The following is a 25049-nucleotide window of genomic DNA, read 5'->3' as shown; positions in this document are numbered from 1 at the left end:
CTAGCAGAGCTACCATTACAAATTGGCTAAAGGGAGTTCTTCAAACACAAAGGAAATAATAAAAGAAGGAATCCTAGACCATCCAAAAGCAAGAGAAAAAAAGCAGAAATATGGATGCATATAATAGATTCCTCATCATAAGTTTCATAAATCCTATTTCATAATTGAAAAAAAATTATACACCATATTGTGATCAAGAAAAAGATATTTGAAAGTGCAGAAAGAAAAGGGATATACATGGAAATAAGTTTTCACACTTCACTTTAAGTGGTAAGATGTTAATATAAGTAGACTGTGATATGTTCTGTATATTTATTGTAATGCTTAGAATAGACACTAAAACTACCAAGTGAGGGGCACCTGAGTGGCTCAGTTGGTTAAGTGTCTAACTCTTGATTTGGGCACAGGTTATGATCTCACAGTTTGTGGGATCAAGGCCCATGTCAGACTCGGCACTAACAGTATGGAGCCTGCTTGGGATTCTCTCCCCCCCCCCCCCCCCGCTCCTCCCTTGCTCACATGTGCATGTGCACTCTCTCTCTCTCCAAATAAATAAATAACTACAAAGTGATATACTCAAAAACACTAAATAAATCAAGAAGGATTCCAAAAAAATTATTCAGGTAACCCACAAGAAGGAAGAGAAATATCTAATTTAAAAGGTGGGGGGGAGGGGAAACAGAAAACAAAAAAATAAAATAGATTTTTAGCCCTAGACATATCAATAATTATCTTAAATGTAAATGGTCTAAGTATACCAATTAAAAGATAGATTTTGCAAAGTGGATATAAAAACATGATCCAGGGGTGCCTGGGTAGCTTAGTCAGTTAAGCGTCCAACTTTGGCTCAGGTCATGATCTCACAGTTTGTGAGTTTGAGCCCCACGTCAGGCTCTGTGCTGACAGCTCAGAGCCTGGAGCCTGCTTCAGATTCTGTGTCTTCCTCTCTCTGCTTCTCTCTCTCTCTTTCTCTCTCTCTCTCTCTATCTCACACACACACACACACACACACACACACACACAAAATAAATAACCTTAAAAAATTTTTAAATATATGATCCAAAAATATGCTATTGACAAGAAATTCACTTCAAATATTATAATATTATTGTAAAAGATGGAAAAAGATATCCCATGCAAACAGTAACTTAGAAATGTAGGAGTAGTAAATCAATGCCAGATAAAATAGACTTCAGATAAAAGAAAATAACTAGAGACAAAGAGGGACATTACATAATGATAAAAGGAACAATCAGCCAGGAAGACATGATGATTCTAAATATACACTCACCAGAAAGAGAGCCTCAAAAATACAAATGCAAAACTTGATCAACTGACAGGAGAAATAGACAAATCTATAATTAAAGTTGGGGATTTCAACACTTCAGTTTCAGAAACTCATTACTAGGTAAAAAATTAGTAAGGATATAAAACTGAGCAACACAATCATCCAACAGGATCTAATTGAAATATTTGGAACATTCCACCCAACAATAGCAGAATAAACATTTTTTTAAAATCCCACAGAACATGTACCAACAGAGAGTTCAACAAACTTAAAAGAATTCAAATAATAGAGATTTTTTCTAACTTAAATAGTACAGATTTATTTTTCTAACTTCGATCTAAAAATTGGTAACAGAAAAACCCGAAAATCTCCAAAAACTTGAAAATTAACACATTTTTGAATAATCCATGGGTAGAGAGGAATTCTCACAGGAAATATAAAAACACATAAATTCAATGAAAATGAAAATGCATGTCAAAACATGTGAATGAAGCTAAAAACGTACTGAGGGAGAATCTATGCCCCCCCCCAAAAAAGCTTACATTAAAAAGGAGTAGTTTGAAATCATTGCTCCCACCTCAGAAACCTAGAAAAATGAGCAGGAGGGAGTTAAGATGGTGGAGGAGGAGGGAAACCCTAAGCGTGTCTCATCCACTGAACATAGTTAGATAATTATCAAATCATTGTGAACACCCAAGAAATCAATTGGAGTTCTGAAAGTACAAAAACTCTAAATCTATAAGTAGCAAAGTGACCACCTTCTGGAAGGTAGGAGGTGCTAAGAGTTGATTTGGGGGAGACATAGCTCTGGGTGCCATGCAGGGAAGGGAGCATGCTTGTGGAGGCTACTGCCAAGTGTCATAAGTAGCGGAGAACAAAATCTGAACTTCTAGATGTGCACTACAGTGGGGGATGTGCCTGGCTTACAGGAGCTCAGGTGGCGAAGTGGGGCAGAATCCCAGGAGTGACAGCATGGTCTGGGTTGCAAGGACAAGTGGCACCAAACATGCTGTAGTGCTGTGCTATTTCCAGTCCGAGGCGCAATGACTCTGGCTGAGGACAGCAAACAGAGCTGCTGGCTTTCTGCTCTGTTTTGACACAAACTGAACTGCCAAGCAGTTGTGCAACTGCTTTCCTCCCACAGGCAGACAAAAGCAGGGTGAGACTCTCCCCCAGAGGAATAGAGCAGGTTGGAACCATGAAAGTCCCTCAAATTTGGAGTTTTCTAAGTCAGTCGCATACCTGAGATTAAAAAGCTTGGACACAAGCAGGGTAAACAGAGGGTTCTGATGGAAATCAAGGACCAAGAGGGGTGATTGATCGCTCTTCTGTGAGGGTTCCTTGAAGAGTAGGGGGTGCAATCTGTCAGCTGCGGGAGAAAGGCACAGTCCTATTCATCCAGCCCATCAGCACTGAAAGCCTTCAGGAAGCAAAACAGCTGACCACCTAGTGGAGGCGTGATCAGCTTACGCCAAGCCCTTCCCCCCTGAAGCTGGAGACCCATTTCCACTGAAACAAGTCACACTGAGAATCAGCACAGCAGCACCCCTTACCCCAGAAGACCAGCACAAACAACTCTTGCACCAAGTCTGCTAATCATAGGATGCTACAAAGCTTCAGCTCTAAGGGAAATAGGATCTAGCTTCCTGCTTACTCCCATTTATTTTTGTATTGTTATTTTTTCATTTTGTTTTTTATTTTTAATTTTTACATATTTTATATATTTTCTTATATTTTGGATCTAGATTCTTTTTACAAGCAAACCAAAACACACCCAGAATCTAGAGGGTTTTTTTTTTTTTTTTGGTGTTTTGTTTTGTTTTCTTTATTTGTTTTTTGGAGGGTTTTTTTTTTCTTTCTTTTTTTTCTGGACAAAATGATGAGACAGAAAAATTCACCCCAAAAAGAAAAAACTCACAGCCAGGGATTTAATCAATGCAGTTGTAAATAAGATATCTGAACCAGAATTTAAAATGATTATAAGGATATTAGCTGGGCTTGACAAAAAGCATATAAGATACCACAGAATCCTTTTCTGCAGAGATAAAAGAATTAAAATCTAGTCAGGCTGAAATTAAAAATGCTATAACTGAGATGTAAACCTAAATGGAGGCCAGGATAGTGAGGATGGACAGGGCAGAGGAGTGAATTAGTGATATAGATGATGAAATATGGAAAATAATGAAGCTGAAAAGAAGAGGGAAACAAGGTCATGGATCATGAAGGCAGACTCTGGGAACTCAGTAATTTATTAAAATATAGTAACATTTGTATTAAGGAGTCCCAGAAGATGAAGAGAGAGAAAAGGGAGCAGAAGGTTTATTCAAACGAATTATAGTTCTTTCTGGGGAAAAACACCTACTTCAAAATCCAAGGAGCATAGAGAACTCCCATTAAATTCAATGAAAGTCAACCATAGTCAAATTCACAAAATACACAGACAAGGAAAGAATCCTGAAAGCCACAAGGGAATAAGTTCTTAATGTACGAGGACAGATCAGGTTCACAGCAGATCTGTTCACAGAAACTTGGCAGGCTAGAAAAGAGTGGCAGGGTATAGTCAACGTGCTGAATAGGAAAAATATATGGCCAGGAATTCATTATCCAGCAAGGCTGTCTTTAAGAATAGGTGAGGTAAAGAGTTTCCCAGACATGGGGCATTGGGTGGCTCAGTCAGTTAGGGGTCTGCTTTGGGTCAGGTCATGATCTCATGGTTCATGGGTTCGAGCCCCACATCAGGCTCTGTGCCGACAGCTCAGAGCCTGGAGCCTGCTTTAGATTCTGTGTCTCCCTTTCACTCTTTTCCTCCCCTACTCGTGTTCTGTCTTTATCTGTCTTTCAAAAATAAATAAATGTTATAAAAAAAATTTTAATGCTTCCCAGACAGACAAAAACTAAAGGAGTTCATGACCACTAAACCAGCCCTGCAAAAAATATTAAGGGGGACTCTTTGAGTGGAGAAAAAAAAAAAGACCAAAAGCAACAAAGACTAAAAAGGACCAGACAGCAACACCAGAAACACCAACTCTACAGGTAACACAATGGCACTAAATTCATTATCTTTCAATAATCAGTCTGAATATAAATAGACTAAATATTCCAATCAAAAGACATATCCATTTATCAGAATGGATAAAAAAGATAAACAAACAAGATCCATCTATATGCTGCACACAAGAGACTCATTTTAGATGTAAAGACACCTACAGATTGAAAATGAGGGGATGGAGAGCCATCTATCATGCTAATGGACATCAAAAGAAAGCTGGAGTAACCATACATCAGACAAACTAGATTTTAAAACAAAGACTGTAACAAGAGATGAATAAAGGCATTATATCATAATTAAGGGGTCTGTCAAGAAGATCTAACAATTTTAAATATTTATGCCCCCAACTTGGTAGTACCCACATATAAAAATCAATTAATAATAAACATAAAGAAACTCATTGACAGGGGCACCAAGTGTCCAACTTCAGCCCAGGTCATGATCTCACAGTTCGTGGTTTCAAGCCCCACAGCCGGCTCTGCACTGACAGCTCAGAGTCTGCTCCCCTGCTCATGTGCTTTCTCTCTCTCTCTCTCTCTCTCAAAAATAAACATTAAAAATTTTTTTTAAAGAAAGTCTTCGATAATAATACAATAATAGTAGATTTTAGCACCCCACTTACAGCAGTAGATAGATCACCTAAGCAGAAAATCAACAAGGGAAAAATGGCTTTGAATGACACACTGGGCCAGATGGACGTAACAGATATATTCAGAACATTTCACCCTAAAGTAGAATACACATTCTTTTCAAGTGCACATGGAACATTCTCCAGAATAGACCACATATTGGGTCACAAATCAGCCCTCAACAAGAACAAAAAGATCAAGATCATACCATGCATAAATTTAGACCACAACATTATGAAACTTGAAGTCAACCACAAGAAGAAATTTAGAAAGCCCTCAATACATGGAGGTTAAAGAACATTCTACTAAAGAATGAATGAGTTAACTAAGAAATTAAAGGCAAAATTTAAAAACATACATGGAAGCAAATGAAAATTGAAATATGACACTACAAAACCTTTGGGATCCACCAAAGGCAGTCCTAAGAGGGAAGTATATTGCAATTCAGGCCTATCTCAAGAAGCAAGAAGGTCCCAAATACACAACCTAATCTTGATACCTAAAGGAGCTAGAAAAGGAACAGCAAATAAAGGCTAAAGCTGGCATAAGAAAGGAAATAACAAAAAATGAGAGCAAAAATAAATGATATAGAAACAAACAAAAACCAGTAGAACAGATCAATGAAACTAGGAGCTCGTTCTTTGAAAACACTTAACAAAATTGATAAACCCCCTAGCCAGACTTATCAACAAGAAAACAGGACCCAAATTCATAAAAGCACAAGTGAAAGAGAGATCACAACCAGCAACTCAGAAATACAAACATTATAAAAGAATATTATGAAAAATTATATGCCAATAAACTGGGCAATCTGGAAGACATGGACAAATTCCTAGAAACTCACGAACTACCAAAACTGAAACAGGAATAAATAGAAAATTTTAACAGACCCATACCCAGCAAACAAACTGAATCAGTAATCAAAAATCTCCCAACAAACAAGAGTCCTGGGCCAGATGGCTTCCCAGGGGAGTTCTACCAGATATTTAAAGAAGAGTTAATACCTATTCTTCTCAAACTGTTCCAAAAAATAGAAATGGAAGAAAAATTTCCAAACTCATTCTATGAAGGTAGCATTGCCTTGATTCCAAATCTAGACAAAGACCCCACTTAAAAAGGAGAATTACAAGCCAATATACCTGATGAATAGAGATGCAAAATTTCTCAGTAAAAACACTTAGCAAGTCAAATTTAACAGTATATTAAAATGATTGTTCACCATGATCAAGTGGGATTTATTCCTGGGCTACAGGGCTGGTTCAATATTCACAAACCAATCAACATGACATACATTGATAAAAAGAAAGGATAGGAAACATATGATCCTGTCAATAGATGCAGAAAAAGCATGTGACAAAATACAGCCACTTTGATAAAAACCCTCAAAAAAGTAGATATAGAAGGAACACACCTCAGCATCATAAAGACCATATACAAAAGGCCCACAACTAATATCATTCTCAGTGGGGAAAAACTGAGAGCCTTCCCCTATGGCCAGGAAAAAGACAAGGATGTCCACTCTCACCATTATTATTTAACATAGTACCGGAAGTCTTAGTCTCAGCAATCAGACAACAAAAAGCAATAAAAGGCATCCAAGCTGGCAAGGAAGAAGTCAAACATTCACTATTTGCAGAGAACATGATACTCTATGTAGAAAGCTTGAAAGACTACCAAAAAATTGAGCTAATACATAATAGAACTAATACATGAATTCCGCAAAGTCATAGGATATAAAATCAACGTGGAGAAACCTGTTGCATTTCTATAGACCAATAAGGAAGGAGCAGAAAAAGAAATCAAGGAATAGGTACCGTTTGCAATTGCACCAAAAATAATAAGATACCTAGGAATAAACCTAACCAAAGAGGTAAAGATACGAATTCTGAAAACTGTAGAACACTTATGAAAGAAATTGAAGAGGACTCAAAGAAATAGAAAAGTATTCCATGCTCATGGATTGGAAGAACAAACATTGTTAAAATGTCAATACTGCCCAAAGCAATCTACACATTTAATGGAATCCCTATCAAAATACCACTAGCATTTCCCACAGAGCTAGAACAAACAACCTTAAAATTTGTATGAAACCACATACAAAGCAATCCTGAAAAACAAAACTGGCATTGTGATTCTGGATTTCAAGTTATAATTACAAAGCTGCAGTGATCAAGACAGTATGGTATGGGCCCAAAAATAAGAATATAGTCAATTACTCATCAACAAAGCAGGAAAGGATATCCAAGAAGACAGACAGTCTCTCCAATAAACGTTTTTGGGAAAACTGGACAGCAAAATGCAGAAGAATGAAATTGGACCATTTTTTTACATGATACACAAAAATAAATACAAAATGGATGGAAGACCAAATGTGAGACAGGAAACCATCAAAATCCTAGAAGGAAGCACAGGTAGCAACCTCACTGACCTCTGCTAGCACAAATTCTTACTACACATGTCTCCGAAGGCAAGGAAAACAAAAGCAAACATGAACTATTGGGACTTCATCAAGATAAAAAGCTTATGTACAGTGAAGAAAACAATCAACAAAACTAAAGGCAGCCTACAAAATGGTAGAAGGTATTTGCAAATGACATATCTGATAAAGTTAGTATCAAAAATCTATAAAGAACTTTGCCCCCCCCCCAAAAAAAAACAAACAAAACAAAACAAAACACCAAGACCCAGTTAAGAAATGGGAAGAAGACATGCATAGACACTTTTCCAAAGAAGACATCCAGATGGCTAACAGACACATGACAAGATGCTCAACATCACTCATCAGGGAAAAATAAATCAAAATCACAATGAGATACCATCTCCGCTCTCTCAGAATGACTAAAATTAACAACATAAGAAACAACAGATGACAAGCATGGGGAGAAAGACAAACCCTCTTGCACTATTGGTGGGAATGCAAAGTGGTGTAGCCACTCTGGAAAACAGGATGGAGGTTCCTCAAAAACCTAAAAACAGAACTACCTTATGATCCAGCAACTGTGATATTAGGTATTTACCCAAAGGATACAAAAATACAGATTCAAATGGGTACACGCACCCCAATGTTTATAGCAGCTTTATCAACAACAGCCAAACCACAGACAGAGACCAAATGTCCATCGACCAATGAATAGATAAAGAAGATGTGGTACATATACAAAGGAATATTACTAAACCATAAAAAAGAATGAAATCTTTCCATTTGCAATGACGTGGATGGAGCTAGAGTGTCATATGCTAAGCTAAATAAGTAAATCAGAGAAAGACAAATACCATATGATTTCACTCATATGTGGAATTTAAGAAACAAAACAGATGAATATATGGGGAGGGGAAGGGGGAGAGGAGAGACGGAAACAAACTACAAGAGACTCTTCTTAATGAAAGAGGGTTGAGGGAAGGAGGTGGGTGGGAGATGAGCTAGATGGGTGATGGGTATTAAGGAGGGCACTTGTGATGAGCACTAGGTGTAGTATGTAAGTGATGAATCACTGAAACCAATATTGCCATTAACTTAGATAAATTTAATTAGATAAAAGGAAAAGAAATCTAGAACAATGAGAGAAAAATAAACCCACAGCAAGCTGAAGGGATGAAATTAATAGAACTGAAAAGAGAAAAAAATCAAACAAAAGCAGTTTCTTTTTTTAAAAAAAATTGACAAACTTCAGGCAAGATTGATAAAAATTAATAAGATAGAAGACACTGATCACCAATGTCAGGAATGAAATAAGGGATCTACAGATCCAGCTTCTGTTAGAAAGATAATAAAAGGAAACATAAATAACTTTACATCCATAAAACCGTAACAAGCTAGAAGAAATGGATCAATTCCTTAAACTCAGATACTACTGAAACTCAATCAAGATGAAATAGAAAACCGGAATAATCCTAGAACCATTAAAGAAACTGAATTGGATGGGGCGCCTGGGTGGCTCAGTTGGTTGAGCGGCCGACTTCAGCTCAGGTCATGATCTCACAGTTTGTGGGTTCGAGCCCCGTGTCAGGCACTGTGCTGACAGCTCAGAGCCTGGATCCTCTTTCGGATTCTGTGTCTCCTGCTCTCTGCCCCTCCACCACTCACACTCTGTCTCTCTCTCTCTCTCTCAAAAGTAAATAAACATTGAAAAAAAAAAGAAACTGAATTGGTAATTTAAAAGCTGAAAAGGAAATCTCTAGTCACAGATGATTTTACTAGAAAATTCTATGCACTTATACACACAAAATCCTTAGCAAAATATTAGCAAATTAAATCCAGCAGTGTTTTAAAAAATTATACACCCTGACCAAATGCAATTGATTCCAGGTATGCAAGATTGATTCAGCATTTGAAAACAGTCAGTAATCCAGCATAATCAACATACTGAAGTAAAAAAATGAAACAAAAAAAACCTCTGTATGATTGTACCAATTGATACAGAAAAAAAACACTTGACAAAATCCAACACCCATAGATAATACATATTCTCAGCAAACTCATAATATAGTAAAATTTCCTCATCTGATAAAGGCACCTACAAAAACTTACAGCTAACATCATACTTAATGGTTAAAAGAATGAATTCTTTCCCCCCTACAATGGGAATAAGGAAAGCATATCACACTAACCACTTTTATTTAATATAGTATTAAGAAAAATAAAAGGTAACATATTGAAGAGAAAGGAATAAAAGTGTCCCTATTTGGAGATGACATGATTATGTATATAGAAAATCCCAAGGAATCTACAAGAAAACAAAACACAAAACAAATAACCGTATTCTGAAGGAGTGAGTTCAGCAAAGTTACAGAATACAAAATCCACAAAAAAAAAAAAAAAACCCAAAACCTCAGTCACATTTCTATCTAAGAAGAGCAAACACACAGAAACCGAAATTTAAAACACAGTAACATTTATAATCGCTTCAAAGAAAATTAAATACTTAGGGACAGATCCAACAAAACATGTACAGGATTTGTATCCTAAGAATTACAAATTGCTGGGGTGCCTGGGTGGCTTAGTCGGTTAAGCGTCTGACTTTCGCTTGGGTCATGATCTAGCGGTTCGTGGGTTTGAGCCCCGTGTCGGGCTCTGTGCTGACTGCCAGCTCAGAGTCTGGAGCCTGTTTCAGAGTCTGTGTCTCCCTCTCTCTCTGACCCTCCCCTGCTCACGCTCTCTCTCTCCTAGAAATAAATTAAAAAAAAAAAAAGAATTTCAAATTGCTGATAAAATAAAGAAGACCTAACTAAATGGAGAACATGCCATATTCATAGAATGCAAGACACAAATAGTAAAGATGCCAGGTTTTCCCAAATTGGTCGTAGGCTTAATGTAATTCCAATTACAACAGCCAAGAGTTTTCTAGACATAAACTACCTTATTCTAAAATTTATATGGAAAGGCACGGGGACTGCAATAGTTAAAACAATTTCAAAAATGAAAATAATTATAAAGTGGGAGAAACCACTCTACAAGATGTTAAAGCTTATTAAATAGCTAGTGGTCAGCATAATATTGATGGAAGAACAGATACAAAGATCAGTGGAACAGCTAAGGAACTTAAAGAGACCCATACAAATATGACTAAATGATTTTTTTGAAAGATGCAAAAACAACTCACTGGAGGAAGGACAGCCTTTTCAACAAATCGTGATGGAGCAACTGAACTCTTAGGCATTTATCTCAGAGAAATAAAAACTTATGTTCACATAAAAGCTTGCAAAAATGCTCACAGCAGTTTTATTTGTAATAGCCAAAAATGGAAACAACTCAAATATCCTTCATACCCTTCAATAGGTAAATGGTTAAACATACTGATATATCTGTACCATGGAATACTACTCAGCAATAAAAAGGAATGAATTATTGATACATGCAACAGCTTAGATGGGTCTCAAGAAAGTTATGCTCAGCAATAAAAAGCCAATTCTCAAATGTTACATACCACATAATTCCATTTATATACCGTTCTTGAAGAAAACTATAGACTTAGGGACTTGCGGAGGCGGGAGGGAGCTGAGACTATAAAGGTAGCACAAGGGATCCTCTATCTAGACTGTGGTGGTGGTCACATAAATCTACACATGTGATAAAGCTGTATGTGACTAAATGCATGCACCACACATACATGAGTGCATGTACCACTGTTGAAATACCAATAGGGTTGATTGAGTGTATCCATGTCAATTTGTGATACTGTATAACAGTTATGCAAGATGTCACCATTTGGAAAAATTAGACGAAGGGTATATGGGAGTCTCTATTATTTCGTATAACAGCATGTAAATATATAAACGATCTCAAAATAAAAAGTTACAACAAAGGAATGATCCAGTATACATGAAGATCATAACTTTCTGAATTGAAACTTGACAACTTCAGTTTACAAGTCAACCGTAATTTATCTACACAATACCTATATTAGGCACTGTGCTAGGTGACAGAGATTCAGAGTGGAAAAAAAAGCAGTCATGGACCTTGTTTTCATGAACTTCAGACTGGGAGATAGGAAAATAGCGCAATGTATGAAAAGGGGCACTGCACTTTCAGTCATACGTGGGAGAACTGGACTCAAATTTCTAATGAGTAAGGTAATTTCTAAAATGTTATATGCTCATTAAAATTATTATGAACACTACTGAACAGAATAGAAAATTCTTATAAAGAACACTGCATGTAAGATCATACATTCATTAATGTGTGATAATTAATGACAACTTGTTTTTATATGAATAAACTTTTATTGAATTTTAGATAATTAGAAAGAATAAAGAAATGTAAGATAAATGCTTTCTAAACAACATCTGATAGTACCTCTTCTGTCATGGTATTTTCACTCTGCTTTATAAAAAGTTTAGACATTCATTTATTTAAATTTTTACAAAGTCAAGAACCATCACATGGAGAAAATAAGTAATGCTAATGTAAATTGAGCATTTCATCAATATAGAAATGGCTGCAATGGTTAGGTTCTGAGTGTAGCCCTCCCGGAAAGCAGTGTATGCAGCAGCTGCTGGTTTCCATTTATCCAAACGGGTCTGAAAATCAGGAAGCCACTCCCTGTGACGACTATGCTTGTGGGAAAAGAGGACAAAAGGCATAGTGAGTGCAAAAAGGGAGCGAGAGACAACACTGGGAAAGAAATGATGCTCTTATAGAACCACGAGGTCGGCCTCATAAATAATTCAGAGAACGATTCTGGGAAGAAATCATTTCTGTTGTTTAAAGTGTGATTAAGGCAAGATAGTCCCCAACACAAGTCTGCCCAGATCCACACCGCGGAAAAACAATGGGGAGTCCGTAAATTATCTGGTGAACTCCAAGGCCAGCCAAGCCAGGTAATTAATCACAGAAGGAGTCTCGTTACAGTGGTATAAAAACTACAACCCTGAGCTGTGATAAATAGAGGGCAGACCCTCCCAGGAGCATACCTGAAGGCATCCCTTTTGTCTCAATCTTATCTCTTTTGCAAAAATAATTATTTTGAAAACAACAGAACAACTCCTGACCTCCTGTAACGACCTACTAACCTCGACTTGTCAAACAAGGAGAAAGTTATCTACCCCGGTGCAACAGGCATCAGGCGCTGCCCTCATTAAGTGGCCTGATGTGACAGCAGGGGCCCTGGACAGCCCTGCTCTGAGCCTGCCAGGGACGTGCAAGTCCCTCAGACACAGCCCAGCTGGCTCTCCCTCGTGAGGGGCCTCCGGAAGCTCTCAACAAACCTCATCCCTGAATGTGCTATTAACAGTAGTCTTTTCTCTCCTAGCCCTATACCCCTCAAGTCTTTAAAAAAAAAAAATAGTTTTCTTTTAAAAAAATATTTTTCCAGGAAACAATGCACTGTAATTGTCATGGACCTGGAACGGACCCTAGAAAAGCAGACAGGCAAGAATCTGTCCATACAGCAATATTCCAAATATGAAATTCATGGTTCAGGAAGGGATAAATAAATAAATATGAAGGGGCTTGTCAGAGAAGTTTCTTTTGTTTTCCCCCGGTTCTTACTGAATTCCGTGTAAAAAGTTCTTATTCTATGATACAAGAGCCAGCCCTGTTGGTACCGGCATTAACCATTCGTGCCATTAAGCCCTCTGGATAAAGAGGGAATGGTGATGATCTCAGGGTTGCTCATTATTTTTCCTAAAGACAACTATCTTTTTTAAATAATTTAATCCTTTAAACTTCATCTGGCACTTTAGTTTCTTGAAAAATTATTAAGTTAGGCATGAATTAAAGGACAAACCCATCTGGACTGTAGTTTGGGTTTTAAGTGCTATTCTGCTCTTATATCTTTTTCCTTGGCTTGGCACATGTTTGAGATCCAGTTTTTTGGATAGAATCCTAGGATATCTATGGTGGGGAAACAAGTCTTCAAGATGGAGAATTCCAGTTCATTCCATAAAACTCACTGGCCAGGTAATAACGGCATTGCCTTTTCCTCTGTGCTTTTTACTAGTATCCTTACAAGGAAAAGTGTTGCTTTCCCAGCCCTTGCTCACCCCACCCTCCCCTCTTCATCAGGCATTCCACTGGTTCTTTTCTGAATACTTTATCCACTCAGGTCCTATACCAGGGACCCAGCCCGACTCTGGGCTGGCACCATGACAGGGACAGCACCAATTCGCTCCAGTGTTGCTTGGCTGACGGTGTACGAGTGTGTGTGTTGAGGCCGAGGTTTCCTGCTGACTGAGCCATTGCTCCTGGACACAACCTGTGGGGGTGACCCTCTGTTGGCTGTCACTACTAGAGTCTTATGTGGAGCTGGGGCCAGGTGGTTCCCGTTCGCATAGACGGACGGAATATTGGCATTGCCTGAGTGGAGCAAGTCACTGAAGTGGTTGAATGACTCCGTGTTTCTGTGAACTTTTGGATTGTTGCTCCAGTATCGACTGTTGTACGTATTGGAAGAGGTCAATGTGTTGTTCTCTGAGGAAGATATCTCGGTGTGAAATGCTTTGGTAGAAGAAGAACATTTAGGTGGAAGATCATCCTCTCTGAAAAGGAACAAAATTAAAGTTGTTGTTAGGATTTACTTGAGTTTTACCCTACCCTCCTGCCCAGGACTCTTTCTTCTTATGTTAAGGCCAGTATGTCTGTGAAATACAAATTCTCAGGACAAACCATACTATCATGAAACCAAATACATTAGTCCTGATGGCCTCAGCTTTTGCCATTCATTCCCTTTGAGACAATCCTTAAGAAAAATTTGAGGTTTCTCAATCTCCAAGGGTAGAAAGGTAATGTCAAATCTCTCAAAGAGTATACTTTCCAATATCACTGAAAAAAATGTGTGTATATGTGTGTATGCATCTGCATGTGTATAAATGTTTTATTTGCTCTAAATGGGAAAATAGACCATGAAGAAATCCACTGAGCTTGTTGCTGTAAAATTGCTAGGAAACCAAACTATGGTTGTGGGGAGTTTCAAAAAATGGTTAGAATTGGCCTATTTTATTGCACTTTGGAGTTTGAGAAACCATTGTGGCATGCTGATAAGTGATTGTCCTCAGTGATCTTATGCTGCGATGAAATCTATGCCTGCATACAATCCAAACCCATAAGAATTTTAAGAGGCTAAGAGAAGTTACTAATTTAACTTAAGATGTTAACTAATTCCTTTAACATTCATTGAGTACCAGGCATTCTACTNAGTTTAATGAAAAAAAAAAAAAAAAAAAAAAAATACACAGCTCCTACATCCCAGAAGCCTATGGCAAAATGAGAGTGACAATCAATGCAAGAACACCTTCAATTCTGAAATGCTGGATGAGGGACTAAAGTAAACATCTGAGAGGAGGTGATGCTTTGACTAGTCTTGAATCAGCAAAGAATTTACCAGAGAGTTGGATGAAAAGGGAAGGAGTTTGGTCCAGGAAGAGGGTGAGGGCTTGAGCAAAGATCCTGAGGCATGAAAGAATACAGAACAGACTGGAACACCAATGATTATGGAAGTGGTGAGAGAGGACCAGGGAAGCAGGGGAGGGTCAGGTCCAGAAGGGCTGTGTGTGTCACACTAAGGAGACTAGCATCATTAAAGCATTTTCCTACAAAGGATATGATGGGGTGCAATGTGAGACTGAGTTTGAAATCCCATATCCCCACAATATGCCAAGAGTCACTCTTCTTTAAAGATTATTTTCACATTGTTTTCTAAAGTTGTTCATATCCTTGACTGAACTGTCTCTCACACCAAGCCATACTGCTTTGGCCAGACTGCTTTGGCATACATGTACAGGTATACTCTTGTGGTGTTCCTTCTAGCTTCTATTATAAATGCCAAGGTCAAACACATTTTCTTTCTTTTTTTCATGTGAAAGACAGAGAGAGAGTGAGAGAGAGCACACAAGCAGGAGAGGGGCAGGGAGAGAGGAAGAGACAGAGTCCCAAGCAGGCTCTGGGCTTTCAGTGCAGAGCCCAACATGGGACTCAATCTCATAAACCATGAGATCATGACTTGAACTGAAATCAAGAGTCTGGACTGAGCCACCCAAGTGCCCATCAAACACATTTTCTAAACTAACTTCTCTACTGTCACAGCCACCTAACCCTTCCTATCTTGGACATGTAGAAGGTGAGGGAATTCTTCACGGTGCCCTCCTAGTTGGGCACATGTTAGACCCTCTTCCTCTCTTATGATGCAGTAAAAAAGCTGAGTAGTATCATGAGGAAAACTGATGTAATATACAAGAAAATATCGCTTGGCCACATTAACTGTCTTGGCCACCACGGTCATCGGATTAGCAAAGCAATCTTAGGTGCCGAAATTAAAGACATACAGACACTGGCCATGTAGGACAAATTATCTGACACACAAACCTTATTTCATTAGGAATTTCTTCTTCCTCCTCCTCTTTATTTTTGCTTCTCCAGTAAAAGAATGCCCCTAAAATTAGTGCAATGCAAAAAATGATAATAACTGCACCGGTGCCAATGGCTCCCGCTATTAGTCCAATGCTCCTGGGCTGGGCTGCAAAATATATTTAAGGTAGATTTAAAGAACAAAAAGAGAGAGAAGGAAAGAGAGAGAGAGAGAGAGAAAGAGAAATAGCATATACTCATGCAACTTTATAAACATAAAAGTTTACTACAGAATCTTCTTAAAATGTACACAACTGCCTCAAGTATTACATCCATATAAAGTGAAACCTGTGTCCTCGGTGGCTAGAACTAACACGCGGTCGGCTCCCAAGCACTTGCAGGATAATGAACATCGCAGGACTCACCACTTTGGTAGAGCAACACCAAGAGCAGAACAGGCAACAGACTCTTGCCTGCCTGATCTGCCCAAAGGAGCCCTGGCTGTCAGCGGGCGAACTGTCACCCCAGCCCAACCCCATCACTACGTTTTGGAACTAGGATTCAAAGGACCCAGAATTCTTACCTAAAAACAACATTTCTGCACTGCTTATTTGTGACCTGGCCACCTGACAGGTAAGCAGATGTAAGGGGTTTAGGAGAAAATACAAAAAGGTCTTCTCGTGGCCATAAGATCATTGTAAGTTTTTATAGTGTCTACCGCACTATGCAATCACTTGAAGACAAGTGACTGATTTGATTCTAATGATCCCTGAGGAGAAAGACATTCTGTCGTAAAGAAGATGTCCCTTTGCTGAGGTGGAAAATATACTAATACATTTATAAAATACTTCAATAATGAATAAAACCAAAAGAATTTATATTTAATCTTCAAACCACCTCAAAACAATTAAGAGAAACTCTTCATTTCTGGTTTAACAAAGGTCTTGGTGTTGCAGATAAAGAGCAGATGTTGGAATTTTATATACTTACGTGAAATAACCTGGAGATCCAAAAGGCAGGTGCTGGTTCCAATGGCATTAGAAGCCACGCACTGGTACAAGCCTGAAGACAGAGCACTGATGTTCCGGATGGTGACTGTCCCCTGGACCTGGTCTGTCACAAATATCATAATCAAGTGAGAAGTTAAGGGAAAAAAATTAAGAAAACTAAAGAAATCTGCAGAAGACTTTAAAAATAAACACTGAAGAGCTCAATGTTTTCTGAAGAGATTTTTTTTTCTGGTTCATGAAAATACTAAAATCACACCACATTAAAGTCCTGGAGCTATGGAGAACTGTCCTCAATAAGGATAATCTTACAACTTAATGTATAGATTGGTATGAGGTCCTAAATGTGCGTAGTTTCCCTGAGGAAACCGTGGCTAATGCCTATCCTAGAGAATTTATGACCAGTAACACCAAATTTTAATTATAAGGAAATGCAACAACATAAAGAGGGAGTTAAACTCATTGCATTAATGTTCACTTTATACTTGATGGAGCAAATATCTACTCTGTGCTCAAGGGTGTAGACTGTGACTTCCAACAACTATTATAACTATGTAGGTCCCCATCCTCCACAAAGCAGACGCCAAGACAAGCCAAAGGTTTAGTGGAAGAAATTCTGTTAAAGAAAATGGAGAGGAAGCTGGAAAAGGTGGAGGAGCCTCTGACTGCAGTGCAGGTCTGGCCTCTGAGAAGGGGAGAGAGAAGAATGGAGGGCCAAGCAAGGGGCATCTCAGATCACAGCACAGTGTTATGGAAGTTTCTATCAGGCTGATGGGGAAGCCCTGAGCTAAGGTCACCTGTTAAAGGAGTCTCACACCTTGCAGGAAGAGCCCTGTGTTGGCAGGCCCACTGTGTCCAGTTACTGGCTGGGAGCAGCCCAGGCAAAATGTGGTCTGAGTGCAAAGCAGTGGTGGGTCCTGAAGAGGAAGCCCTTGGAGCTGTCAGTCAATTGTGTCCCCACAGCGGAGATGAGCAGTGCATTTTTAAGACCACCACATTGATATCACCAAGAAAGGTTTCAAAAGTCCACATTTTAGTAATTCATCAACATTAATATAGATTATTTATCTTTGTAAATAAAATGTAAATTACTGACAGTAATAATAAAAACTAAAGTTAATAGTTGTATTACTATGTGCCAAGCATTGGTTAAGCTTTTATATGTACTATTTTAATCTTTACGATGAGCCCATGAGGTATTATTATTAATCCCACTGAAAAGGTAAGGAGACTGAGGCTTTAAGTGAGTAAAAAGGTTATTCAGTTAGTCACACAGAATTCAAATTAGATGGGGGACTCTCTTACATCTAAGCTTTGGGCTTCACTGCCTTCTTTAAGCAGAACATAACATATCCAGTCACCTCAACCCATCAAAATAGCTGCAAATTTAGGAGTAAGTAGAAAGCATCCCAATGGCATATTTCTGGCACAAAGTCCACATATTCCTAGGGCAACACTTGGAGCTACCACTACCCTGGGCTATTTTTACATGAAACTCAACATTATCTTGTTTCTGCTGGCAATCCTCATTTCTATCTAAATCAAACACAGAAGCAAGAAGAAGGGTCGGCAAAAGCAGACCTAACCACAGCACACATGCATTTATTGGTTAAGTCATTTAACAAATAAATAATTACTCAGCACCTTTCTGGAATTAACTTAAAAAAATAAGCGAAGGAAAGGACTTTTTTTTAGCTTTTGTTTTTGTTTACTAATGGGAACATTTAAAAGGTCAAAGCTACATTATATAGATACCTTACTTATGAAGAATCTGGACGTTTGAATTGTATTACACACACAAAGTCAAGATATTTGGTGGTTATCTAGTTTCTACTTGTGTATTATATCTTTTTCCTTAAAAACAAACAAACAAACAAACAAACAACTCTGAGGGCTACCAAAGTGTAAGAGCCCATCAGTGAATTCACTCAATACTTGGGCCAATCTGGGAGGAAACTGCTTTCTGCTCCTGTGTTTTCTATTTGATTTCCCAGGACTTCATTAAATGCCCCTCCTACGTGCTCTTCAGCACCATGGTATTCATTCTCCAGTGCTGGCGCTTAACCCCATTTGTTGTCATGTCTTGCTTATTTGTCTCATTAAAAGAAGGAGCTGGGTTCGTCTTGTTCATAATTGTATCGTCATCCTTAGAAATTACCCGGCATGCAAGAAGGTGCTCGGTAAATAAAGGAGCTACCATATGCGCTATACTAAGAGTTTTACATATGTATCATTGAATTGTCTAAATCCTAGGTTTTGTACAGAGAACAAAATGATGGTTACCAGAGGGGAGGAGGGGTGAGGGATAGGTGAATTAGGTGAAGGGGAGTAAGAGTACACCTATCATGCTGAGGGCACTGAGTAATGTATGAAATTGTTGAATCACCATATTGTACAGCTGAAACTAATATATAACACTGTATGTTAACTATACTGGAATTCAAATAAAAAACTAAAAAAAAAATCCTAGGTTTTATAGTCCCTACTTTTCAAAGACAAAAAAGCTCAGAGAAGCTATGCAATTTGCCCAAGATTACATAGTACAGAAGTAGCAGCAATCTATAAAATCAGGTCTATCCATGTCCAAAGTGCATAGGCACTGTACATATATTTGGTTTTCTAGTAAGGCATTTTAAACCACAATATTCTATAGGGTGCAGCTATAGGATATTTTCTAACAATGCAATATTGTTTTGTTGCTAGTATTGAACTAAGCCATCTGCCTAACTCCATCTTCACTACATTCCCAGATATCACAACACAAGAAAACCATAATCTCTGGGCAACTAGTCCCACAATTCCATGCACTGTGGTGCTCTTTTCTGAAGCCCTGAAATTCTAGGAATTTGATCAGCTCACACAAAACCAGTAATTTTGTTGACATTTTCATAGAGATAATTTGGGAAACTTTTCACAGCTGCTCTAAGCAGCATTCTGGCATGTAGAAAGAGGTAAACTTTAAAGATTCTTGCTTTACAAGGTTATTTTTAAGAGGTGAAGTCACTGTTCTTCCTTTTATCTCCATAAGCACTGACACCAAGAGCAGACTGATAGAAGAAAGCATTTCTAACTGAGGCTGACATCTCACGCTAGAGCTAACTCGGAATGTAACCAGGAAAGGGGGCACATTGATAAGAGAGGATTAGCCAGAAGCAGAACAGGGCTGTTTGTGTGGTCAATGCAAAGAGGAGACAGGAGCCCCTCCTTGGCAAGCACCAGGCTGCTTCTGGCCACAAGCACAGGGCTCTTTCTCAAGTGAAAAGGACTAATTCCCCAATAAAATCGGTCACTTCTTGTGGCCTTCTCTGGTCCAGAAGTAATTTGTAGAACTGAACTTAGGAAACAAATGTTCTTATAATCTTTCTTTCACAAACAGGTAAAGTTCAACTGTGTGGAACCACAGTTTGGAAAGCACACAGGACGTCCTAGCTCACTGTGTCAGTTCAAGGCCACACCGGATGGATCCCACAAAAACTGTGCAGCTGGACTAGGATGCCCAATAAATGTGTGTCCATTTCCATGTCCATCCTTTCTCCTTAGGCTCAGCACCATTTCTCTGACTGCCTGGGAAATGGTGCACTGGCTAAGCACACGTTTTCTAGGCTTAGACAGCCTGGGCTGGGATCTGCCCTACCACCTACTAATTTCATCATGTGTGACACGGAGCTACCAACATACCTCCATGTCATGGGTTACTTGAGGATGAAATGTAATGCATGCAACAGGCAGAGGATAGTGCCTGGTAATGCTTCCACTTGGGAATTCTGTCCTGGCATGGCTTGGGAAATATGTATTTCTCTGAACCATTAGAAAAATCTGTCAAGGGGCGCCTGGGTGGCTCAGTCGGTTAAGTGTCCGACTTTGGCTCAGGTCATGATCTCACGGTTCATGGGGTCGAGCCCTGCGTCAGGCTCTGTGCTGACAGCTAGCTCAGAGCCTGGAGCCTGCTTTAGATTCTCTATCTCCCTCTCTCTCTGACCCTCCTCTGCTCATGCTGTCTCTCTCTCTCTCAGAAAGAAATAAAACATAAATAGATAGATAGATAGATAGATAGATAGATAGATAGATAGATAGATAGAAAAATCTGTCAAGAAATTGGGAAAATGTCAGATGTCTCCAAATTCCCAACAGATGTTAAATACTGTGGATTTGAGGTTGAGAGATAGGAATTCCGAAATCATGAACTATTCTATATTTTTATATAATGTATATACTTTGGAATAATGATCAGTGTCCATAATAACAAACAATCATTTCTCATATAAAAGTTTCAGAAGTGTCGTGTAAAAAAGTAATAATAACAAATGCATGATTTCTTATTTGAAGCAATTATTATGATAACATTATATATTTCAATAATATATAAAAATTATCTCAGCCTGATACATCTGATAACAAAAAACAGTAAAAGGGAACAATATCACAAGATAAATGCAAAACTGAAATCTATTTAAAAATTCAAAGATAATAGCACAAACACTTCATATTTAAACTGACATTTTAAAAGAAAATTTCAAAACACTATGAAGCCTTAAGTGTCCTTTCTAATAATCTTGATTTTTGTTTCTTGTCAAATTTTACAGACATAGAAAATTTTATTTCAGGGGCGCCTGGGTGGCTTAGTAGGTTAAGCGTCCGACTTTCACTTAGGTCATGATCTCACGGTTCATGGGTTCGAGCCCCGCGTCAGGCTCTGTGCTGACTGCCAGCTCAGAGCCTGGAGCCTATTTCGGAGTCTGTGTCTCCCTCTCTCTCTGACCCTCCCCTGCTCACACTGTCTCTCTCTCTCTTCTAGAAATAAATAAAAATATTAAAAAAAAGAAAATTTTTATTTCATTTTTGTGTCAATGGTTGAACTAATGTGTAGTTGTAAAAGGAACAGAGAAAGAATCTGTCCCAATCAAGAGAATATCCAAAGAATCTTCAAGGCACACATTAGGATACATGCTGCTTCATATTTGCTCATTTTTTTTTAACTGGATGAAAATATTTTGTGTCTGCTCTGCTTTGGCTTTGTGATTGAAATAGATATCGCTTTTGCCAATTCATATTTTAAATTCATTTCTGACTTCATGTCTGTGTATTTCCACACCAACATTCCCATCTTCTTTTCTTTGCATTTCTGCTTTTGAAGTACTTACAAAGAACTGAAGTCTACATCAAATATTCCAACACTGGAAAACAATGATGAATATTCCTGGGCAATATGTGAATAATATAATATCTGGGGCCCCCCAATATTAATAACAGTGTATAGAATCACACATCAAAATTACCAAGCTAAGGACTTCTTTTGCTTTAAAACTTTTTATTTCCCAGAATACCATTCACATATTTGTATAAAATATACTATGTATAAAAACTTACTAATATTTATGTGCAAGAATGACTCAGCATTAGCAACAGACTGGGACGGGAACACACACTTAGAGTGTAGCAACTGCTACAAGCAAGATGGGTTAGATCACGACTGCTTCTCTCCTACACACTTCTGTCCAAGTTCCCAGACATGCTGACTCTGAGTGTTCTTGCTTTTAATTGGACATCAGTGGATTCTTTTGAATCAATATGTCTCTATGTTGACTGTTAAAATTTAATTCTCAAAGGAGAATGGTACTGATGTTATCTGTTACCATTATTTCAGTTCTAGGTCTCAGAGGATTATTTACTCACTCACTACCATCCTCAAGCAAATCTCCCTAAGTATTCCTGTTCTGAGTTAATACAGTTGTTATTCATTCACTGGGCCTAAGACAGAAATCTCAGTAAACTCTGACTCTTCTCTGAGTCCCACCATGTAACCAAGCCCTATCTATGCCTTATTGTTTTTTTTTCTTCTGTCTCTCTTGAATCCCATCCTCCCTCCATCCCTGCTCCATCCCTACCGCAAAGATCTTAGTCCTGGCCCTCTCTGTAATTTAAAAAAAGATTTATTTATTTATTTTGAGGTGGGGAGAGACAGAGAGAGAAAAGGAGAGAGAATCCCAAGCAGGCTCTGTGCTGTCAGCGTGGAGCCCCATGTGGGGCTCAATCCCAAAAATCATGAGATCTTGACCTGAGATGAAATCAAGAATTGGATGCTTAACTGACTGGAGTCACCCAGAGCCCTTCTTCATTTCTTGATGGAGCTATTCTCAAAGTCTTCCGCCTACAACCAGCCTATCAACTTCACATCCTGACTGCCAAAGTTGTTTCTAAACTGCAAATCTGCGGTGCCTGGGTGGCTCAGTCAGTTGGGTGTCTGACTCTTGATTTTGGTTCAGGTCATGGTCTCACCATCATGGGATCCAGTCCTGTGTCAGGCTCAGTGCTGAGCATGGAACCTGCTTGGGATTCTCTCTCTCTCTGCCCCTCCCCCACTTGTGGGTATGCACACCCTGCTCTCTCCAAATAAAACAAACATTTGTAGAAAATATAATAAAATGCAGACCTGGATATGCTCTCTTGCTTTATAAATGCCTGGGAGTACCCACAGTCTAAAAAACATCTAAACTCCTTAAATGCTATACAATACCTTGCACAATCTGGAGCTGTACTTTCCAACCTCCTTTCTCACCAAACCTCAAGACTCTTTATGTCGGCTTCATAGCTTTTCCCATTTAAGAGCATCAAACTTTTACACTTGCAAGATTTTACATGCATGGCTCCCTCTATAAATAACATCCCCTTTTACCTGGTAAAACTTCTACTCAGCCTTTAAGATCCTTTTCTGTTTGGATAACTCTTTCCCTCTTTCTGTTTGGATAGACTCTTCAGGGAGTATAAATGTGAACAGGAAACTTTTTTACAGCATTCAATATGCAGTACTACAATTACCTCTCTAGATCTGTCTTCCCTCTTACACAGTGAGCCCTAGAATAAAGACACATATCTATGTTTATATTTCTCTGCCTTCCCAAGTACCCCCTGAAGTAGCTGCACAAATAAGGGTTGTATCAGTGTGTGTTCACATACACACACACACACACACACACACACACACATATTTTTTTTAAGTGGATGAACAATGGTATAAACAAATGAATACAGTAGTGACAATTGCTGGTATTTAATTTTTAAAGAAGATGATGTACTGAACACTTCACAGAGCTTGTTTATGTCAGAGGGCAAAAACAAAGAGGAAAACTTTGCCTTAAGTCAGAATAACAGCTTGAAAAAGAACAAATAAGCACCTATTTATTCAGCAACTGAAGTGGTTGAAAATTTTTTTACTTCTCATGAAAGAATTATGGAAAACACTCACTGGGAAGGGAATCGGCAATGGCAATTCAAGGAGAATCAAGATTCCCGAGGCTTCAAATGTGGTAAAAGAATGGGAATGTTTTCTGTTTGGACTTTGGGCAAACCTGGCATCCTCTGTGGGCCTGGCCACATGACTACAGTGATGTTTAGAATACTCTCCTGCTCCATCTCTGACCTCCATACTAAGTTCTGCAGAGTTCTCAAGCAAGCAGCACACAAGAGAGTTAATCACCTCTCTTCACTGTTTAAATTATGAATGCTTGAAGACAACAGAGGATTCCTTAGGAACAATGAAGGAAAAATACATGATTTATTAAAAAACGCTGAAAAAAACCCCACAACACTGAAATAACCAATAGAAGGTATGGAGAAAGNGGGGATGAGCACTGGGTGTTATGTGGAAACTAATTTGACAATAAACTATTTGTAAAAAAAAAAAAAAAGAAGGTATGGAGAAAGGGTATAAGAAAAAGACTGGTCACTAAAAAACATAAAATATATAGAAATTATTCTAACCATATTCATTATCACAATTAATGTAAATGAATTCAATCAATCAAAGAACAAAGCTCAGACTGCAGACTGAAAACTGAATTAAATCCAGACATATGCTACTTACCAATAATACACCTAGAACATAAAAACATGGAATCCTGAAACTAAATGAACTGTAACACAGAAACATACCAGTAAGAATTAATCAAAGGAAGCTACTGCAGGGATTTTAATAATAACCAAAATAAGGCAAAAATGCATCTTGGGGTGCCTGGATAGCCCAGTCCGTTAAGCATTCAATTCCTGATTTCAGCCTAGGTCATGATTTCACAGTTTGTAAGTTCAAGCCCCACGTCAGGCTCTGTGTTAATGGTGCAGAGGCTACTTGAGATTCTCTCTCTCTCTCTCTCTGCCCACACTCCCTCAAAATAAATAAATAAACTTAAAAAAATTTAAATGCATATTAAGCATAGAAATCAGTGAGACAGAAAACACCTTATAAGCACGTAATTGACAGAAGCTGAGGATAGGTTAAAAATTAGCACAACTGCAAGAACAA

General features: G+C 38.4%; 1 protein-coding gene across 3 annotated transcripts in view; it reads right to left on the bottom strand.

The window, feature by feature from the left end:
- Positions 1 to 10646: 10646 nt before the first annotated feature.
- Positions 10647 to 25049, bottom strand: part of IGSF11 (immunoglobulin superfamily member 11) — a 177778-nt gene continuing 163375 nt past the window's right edge. For 2 of the 3 annotated variants that reach the window (XM_077776674.1, XM_077776673.1), the window contains 3 exons: positions 16737 to 16859; positions 15765 to 15915; positions 10647 to 13942 (listed from right to left, as the gene is read on the bottom strand). In XM_077776674.1, coding sequence (XP_077632800.1) covers positions 13513 to 13942; positions 15765 to 15915; positions 16737 to 16859 — 704 coding nt within the window. In that variant the 3' untranslated portion in view covers positions 10647 to 13512. The remainder of the gene's footprint in view (positions 13943 to 15764; positions 15916 to 16736; positions 16860 to 25049) is intronic. The other variant, XM_077776675.1, reaches the window with a different exon arrangement.

Source organism: Crocuta crocuta, unplaced genomic scaffold, assembly GCF_008692635.1.
Source record: "Crocuta crocuta isolate KB4526 unplaced genomic scaffold, BGI_CrCroc_1.0 scaffold87, whole genome shotgun sequence".
Lineage (NCBI taxonomy): Eukaryota > Metazoa > Chordata > Mammalia > Carnivora > Hyaenidae > Crocuta > Crocuta crocuta.
Note: the sequence above shows the minus strand (reverse complement) of the source record. Positions and strands in the feature narration are given on the sequence as shown.